This window comes from Leptopilina boulardi, unplaced genomic scaffold, assembly GCF_019393585.1.
Source record: "Leptopilina boulardi isolate dan_hultmark-lab unplaced genomic scaffold, ZJU_Lbou_2.1 LbouV2_399, whole genome shotgun sequence".
In the NCBI taxonomy this organism is placed as follows: domain Eukaryota; kingdom Metazoa; phylum Arthropoda; class Insecta; order Hymenoptera; family Figitidae; genus Leptopilina; species Leptopilina boulardi.
Window position 1 is genome coordinate 792,373 of NW_026137972.1, and position 7,323 is coordinate 799,695.

General features: G+C 25.1%; 1 protein-coding gene across 1 annotated transcript; it reads left to right on the top strand.

Annotated features, from left to right (window-relative positions):
* The first annotated feature begins 58 nt into the window (after positions 1–58).
* LOC127288980 (uncharacterized) lies at positions 59–1,807 on the top strand. The gene is made up of 4 exons (XM_051316706.1): positions 59–382; positions 548–664; positions 932–1,182; positions 1,300–1,807. The coding sequence occupies exons 1-4, from the start codon at positions 293–295 to the stop codon at positions 1,727–1,729; spliced, it is 888 nt and encodes a 295-aa protein (XP_051172663.1). The 5' UTR covers positions 59–292; the 3' UTR covers positions 1,730–1,807.
* The last annotated feature ends 5,516 nt before the right edge of the window (positions 1,808–7,323 follow it).

Below are 7,323 nucleotides of genomic sequence, written 5' to 3' on the forward strand. Positions count from 1 at the left end.
AATAATAATTATATTTATTATATTGAAAATTAAAGTTTCTCCTCATGCGGGTTCATTGATCGCTTACTACATTCCTGTTTGAGAAGGAATTTTTACTTTTATTTGTACAGTAGTGTTCACGATCTAACAGAAAACGCATTCCTAAACACCACTGTCTTCATTCTCATCTATCCTCCTCAGTTCTTATCGACGTTGGAATGAGACGAATAAACGGACCGTTGAACCTATCGCAGTCAGTTTAGTTTATCTCTCTCGCGTGATTGCAGTGAGAAATAATAAAAACAGAGGAAAAATGTCTAGTGATATTTTGGAACCTTTACCTTTAGAAAAGTGGCAATTACTTGCCGAAAAATTAAAAAAAAATTGGCCCGCAAATGTTCAAGTATGTTAAATTAAAACAAATTTTTAATTTTTAGTTTTAAAATTTTTAGTTCTAATTCTAAAAAATATTCTTTATGTTTTTTTTTAGATATTACATGGATATAAACATTTATTATTATAAATTTTAATATTTATTAAAAATAACTCACTGTTTTATATTTTACAGTATTACTATTTTGTTCATACTGCAAAAAAATGGAAAACAAAGGAACCGAATATTCCTATTACAATTTATTGCCTAAATGCAGATTATAATTCTGGAATATTCGTTTCAGTATCTGATGTAAGTGTATAAAGAAATATTACTTTCATTAATTTTATTTTCGCCTCTGTTTTTTAAAATGTTTATTCAAATCAGGGATGTGTCCGGAAACGGAAGTAAAATGAATTATAATTTTGTTCCGTTCCGTGCCAGAGGCATATGGAACTAAATTACTTAAGAAATTTGTTTTGTGTCCCGGCCCCTTATTAATAATGCACCACCCTTTATATGTTATTTTATTGTAGATTAAACGATTTTTAGTCTAAAATCAATTTATTTTTTTTACAGTTCACAATTTATTCTGTTATCGCTTTTGCTCATGAAGGTTTTGAGAAATTATTGTACAAGGCTGTGACTGAAAGTAAATTTATAAAATGGAACAAAGGTGTTTTTCTCCCAGCGATTCAATTGCGACTTGTTCCAACCGTTTACTCTATCATTGACTTTTTGAAGGTGAAAAAAAATTTAGAAATAGAATGGAATGTTCCGGGCAATTGTTTCTTTAAATCCAAGGAAGAGTGTGCCGTTTTTGAAGTACAGTAAGTATTCTTTTCTAACCCAAAAAAAAATTTCAAAAACATTTCTGAATCCATATTATTATAAACCCCTAAAAAACAAGATGAAAGGCAATTATTAGTTTTTTTTTGTCTTTATAGAGTTCCTGATGATTGCTATTTGAAAGAACTCGATGATACTCATATTCCTTTAATTCATTCCGTATGGCCGCATCGAAATGAAGAGAATCCTGAATTATCAACAAGACATGTTATGGCAATGGTAAAATTTAATGGAGGATTAGGATTATTTTCAAAAGATACCAATGAACTGCTATCTTGGGCTGTACAATCGGAGCTTGGTGCTATTAGTCTTGTTCAAACAATTGATCGTTGTAAACGAAGAGGATATGCAAAAATTGTGACAAATGCCATTGCAAAGGAATTAGCAATGAAAGAAATTGATTCATTTTTGTTTATTGTAAAAGGAAATATTCCCTCGGAATCAATGTTTAGTTCATTGAATTGGAAACATCTTCATGAAACCGATTGGATACAAACGAAGGAATTTACTGACGTTATAGAAAGATAACAAATAAATACATATATAAATAGTGTAAATAAATAATATATAATAATTAAATAATAAAGAAAAAATTTTATTTTCTTTTCCGCTTTATCCTGTTAATTTTGCCTTTTTTACAAATCACTTTAAATCTAAAAAAAGTACATTCTTTTCAATGCAATAAGTTGCAAAAAAAACCGATTTCTTCGGTCGTTCCTTTTAACTGTCCAAGTCACATATAAACAATTTTAAATGGTAAAATAATAATAATAATTAATTAATTTTTAGTGCATATTTCTACTAATGAAATATTATAAATCAATAAAATTGAGAATAGTTTACTTATTAAAATATGTAAGAAGTGGTATAGTAACAATTAAATTAAAAATTTTAATAGTCTTGCATATCTAATTCTACAGAATTTATCTTTGCCGAGTTAAAACCACTTGTTTAAATATAAGGGAAAAATATATTATAAAAATAATAATTATAATATTTTATGGAAAACCTTTTTTTTGCTCACACGTGTTATAATAATTTCTAGCAAATAAAAATAATAAATAAATTAATAATAATTTAATATTATTTTCTAAATGTTTTATATTCATTAATTGTTATATATATATATATATATATATATATTCAGTTGATTAAATATAATTTTAATATTTGTATAAAAAAAATTTCTAATAGTACAACTTTAATTTACACTAATTTTCTAAGTCCGTTTACAACTAAAATAAAATAATTAAAATATTCTTGCCCACTGTGAAAATTATTTATTAGTCAATTGTTATAATGTTATGATTTTAATATTACGTGATTAATGTACATTATTATTACTTTTAAATTACAAAGTCCTATAAATCACATTATTTTTTTAATAATAATAATATTATATTATAATTTTTCATTCAATCGCCATTTTCCTGCTAATAACAGTAGAAACGTCCCAATATTTTTTTGATACATTTCCCTGAAAAAGATAGGTAATTTACTTTTCTTTTAACCAATAACGAAAATATGGCTATTTGTTTAAAAGAAAAAATTTAGATTTTTCTAAACAAATAGCCATATTTTCCAAACGGCAGAAAATGACAGAAAATTTATATCCTATATCCAAATTATATAAACAAATAAATTTTTTAGGTTTTAAATTTTTTTTTCTTGAAAATTGATATGTCTTCTTTCAGAAAGTACAATTAATAATATTATTTTAATTATTTAAATGATAATTTATTATTTTTTTCTGGAGGTCGCTGCATTTCAGTAGATAAACGTTAACAGAAATTCCAATTCACCGAATTTAAATTTGTCCGAACAATCGACTGAAAGATTTCGGTTTGTTCGACACGTTATTTTAACACGACATTTGTGGCTAAAGTAAAAATAAAATTTTTTTTGGTACAAAAAGCACTTTTTATGTTGAGCAAAATTATTAACTTTATATAATTACCATTTGCGTCCGACTCAAATTGATAAGAAACTCTACTATTTGTGCATAAGTATCCATTGTTGTAGGACTCTATACATTTTTCTAAAAAAATTGATAATTTCATTATTTTCAATAATAATTTTTAATAAAAATTAAAAAAATATGTTCTACAAATCAGCTTTAATATTTTCGAGATTGGCTATTTTGAAATTTTTACACATACTCTAAATCTGACTCAATGAAATTTTTACTGATTCAGATTTAGAGTGAAACAAAAATAACCTCATATTTGCAATTATTTTGTTCCGAAAAGATTTATGCGAAAAAAATATGTAAAAATAAATAAATTGTTGATACAAAAAGGGTTTTGATACAAAAAATATAACTTACGTATTGCAATATTTTTATTGATGTAACTTATTTCATTATTGCCTACTCCAAAATTATTAGAAGTTACACGAGCATATGTCAATTGATTATAAAGATTGTTTATCATGATTAGAACAATAAAATAGAAACATCGCATAAATAACATGTTTGTTTATTTATATTTCTTATTTCCACAATCTAAATAGCCGTGAAAAAGAAACAAGAAGTTAATTATCAAATTATGAAACAATTTAAAACAAGCTTGAAAAATTTGTCGACTTAATTAATAAAATTAATTTTATTTTTTTTTTTAAATTAATTTTATAATTTAATTTTACTAGCTGAAAAGAATTTAGATTTTGAAATTTGTTTGCATTTTACCTTTAAAGTTTAAACGAAGAAGGGAGTTTTTAAATGTGACAAGTGATAGATATTTTAATAATAAACTAATTTTTTTATCATCTGACATTAGAAACATTTTCTTTTATAGCAGACAATTTGATGAATTTTTAATAAAATTATTATATATAGTATTCAAATAAGACATGCGTGTCAATGTTTGGCATATTTCTAGAATTATTATTTCAAGGACAAGGAGCGAACAAAAAGAGAGTAAAAAATGTAAATTCATATATCGAATTTTGAAACTTTTTTTATGTCAAATAGTTACATATATGAGGTGCATGAATTTTCTCCAAATTTCAAATGGCTTAAAACTTAATTGACCTAAATTCAATTGGCCTAAAAGTCGTATGGACTAATTATTACTTGGCCTGCTTATCTGTATATGACCTAATTATTATTTGGCCTAATCTTAATTCAATTTAATCCTCATTTGTATACTAATCGTCATTTGTCCTAATTCTTATTTGGCATAATCTTAATTTCAACTAATTCTTATTTAAATCTCACTTGGCCTAATTATCATTTGGACTAAACGCCGCATAAATTAATTTTCATTTGATCTAATCCCTTTTTAAAATCTAATTCTCATTTGGCCTAATTTTACTATATCCTAATTGTTATACTTGTTCTAAAATTAATCTAACATAATTCTTAATTGGCCTAAATCTTAATGTAACCTCTTTTGGCCTAATCCTCATTTGATCTAATTAATTAATTCCACTGTCGAGTCACTGAATTTGATTGTCTCTATTAAATATTCCATTTTCATAGCCTGAATCTTTCAAAATAGTGGAAATGGAATGTTTGCAAGAGGTAATTAAAATATGTAAACTATTTTGAGTCCCGTTCTTTTTTAACACTTATTTAATCGGCAAAAATAATTATTTATCTTTCAATAGAGACACGTGTTTGTAACAATGTTTGTATTAATACAGAAACATGTAAAAATTAAGTATCAGTTGAAGGTTTTATATTTTATATTATATTTCAGCACGTGTAAAAAATTATGTATAAATTGTGTGTTACGATATGGCTTTAATTAGAATTAAATAATAATTTTACTCTATTTTTCGGATCTCGTAACAACCCAAATAATTATTTAGTTTATACAAATGAAACCCCTTAAAAATTAATTCTTTATGTTATACTGATGCATTCCTATCCAATTGTATTCTTGCACTTGTCTGAAATTCCATGATTGGAACATCTTTTCTGAAATATGATTTTCATTAGTAATAAATGCAAATGAGTCTGTTCCTTCGTCTGCCAATATTTTAGCCAAAGAATTTGCAATTATTTTTGCATATCCTCTTCGCCTGCAACGCTCAATTGTTTGAACAAAACTGATGGCACCAAATTCAGATTGCGCAGCCCACGATAAAAGTTCATTCGTATTATTATTTAGTTTATACAACCCAAATAATTATATATTATTTAGTTTTTATACAAATGTAACTCCATAAACCGATTAATTCTCTACTTTATACTGTTGCATTCCTCTTATGCTTCGCGTTCATGAACGGGTGACAAACGAAGTAGTTTAGGCCAAGTGAGAATTAGATCAAATGAGGATTAGGCCAAAAGAGAATTGGGTTTCATTAAGATTAGGCCAGTTAGGAATTATGTTAGATTAATATTAGAACAAGTAACAATTAGTTAAAGTCCTTTTGGGGTCATCTATTTGAAGTATGTGATACTTTAGGGAGGTGTAGTCAGCAAGATGTAATGTACTCCAAGTTAATCGTTAATAGCATCACGTGGAGGAGAGAGGTGTTAAAATTTTGAAAAAATGTATCACGTGCCTTATAAATGACCCTTTTCTTGTCTTTATTGAAAATATATTAATATTAATAATATTAATATAATATTAATATATATTGAAAATATAATTAAAATAATATGCTTATAATAAGAAATTATTATTATAAATTTTGTTACTAGGCAAGATAAAAATTCATATATATCTTGTACAAATATTGACGATTTACTATAAAAACCATGTTTTGCTAAGCATATTTATAAGTATTTAACTGAAAAGCGCAACTATTAAGTTTGGTGTCACTGTTCAATATAAAATAATATTTAAAAAAATTTTAAACTATTATAAAAAGCTAACCATAATGTTTTCAGTAGGAAATGTTTTGTTCTTTGGTTTATTGATTGCATATAATCTCTTTTATTGTCAGTTGACATTTGCCAATGTGGCTTCGAATAATAATGGCATGGGCAATTATGCAATGAGTTACAGTGATTTAATATATGCAGATGGTGAGAAAGTTTTATTTATTTATGAAAATTTTTGTTTTGAAAATCTTTAAATCCTTGTTTTTATAGAAACAGAATTGAATTTTTTAAATAGTTTACTGATTTTAAATAAATAAAAATTCTTTGAAATAGCGATTCTCCTAAATAAAAATGCAATTAAAATAAATTATTCTTTTTAATAAAAATTTAAAATTGAATTCAATAAAATGAAAATTTTAATTGAATATAAATAGAAATTATCTTTCAGATATAAAAAATGATATTTGTTACAGAAAGATGCATTAGATACGAAAATGATGATTCATTCTACTGTTGGAATGAAGATAGATGGATGGCATACAGATCACACGATGCTGCAATTGGTAACTAACAATTTTACTGATACTAAATAGTAATTTGTGCATGAAAAGGAAATTAATCTTTACTTGTGTTTTACAGCTGGTTGTATCAAGTTCATAAATAGTCGTTACTACTGCACACCGATATACAGATAATTCTTTTCACTTCAATCTAAAATATTTATTCGCACAAAAGATGATAGAAATTGGTTTTATTTGTGCGCAAAAAAATATATTTTACTTTATATTGCTATATCGCTTATTTTAAATAATTGTTATTAAATTACAGAAATATAGAATGCCTATCGCTCTTGTTTATTTAATTGTTTAATATATATTTTAAATTGTTAACCAGAACTAACCAGTGTTTTATTTACCTAACATCTAATTTCTTTATTACAAAATATAATATGCTTGTTTAGTATTCAGTATTACAACATGGTGGCGCAAAAAAAATTTTCATTTTCATCAAAAAAAATAAATTTTCTGTTATCATTTTTAGTTTACCAAGTCGTTCATTGAATAATTTACCTACTTTACCTTTGTGACCATCACTCCTCACCAATATTACAGCAGCTTTTTTAAATTGTATATTTTTTTTTAAATTACTGTATTTTATTGAAAATTCTGATATAATGAATATGAATCAAAAAAATAAAAATTTAAACATTCATATTTGAATAAGAACAAAGTCTAAACATTTAAACAGACTTAAATGTCTTATCAAGATATTATGCAAAAATATTTTATTTATTTAACATTGCAAATTCACTGGTTATATTATTGCCACGTGTGGCATATTATTATGT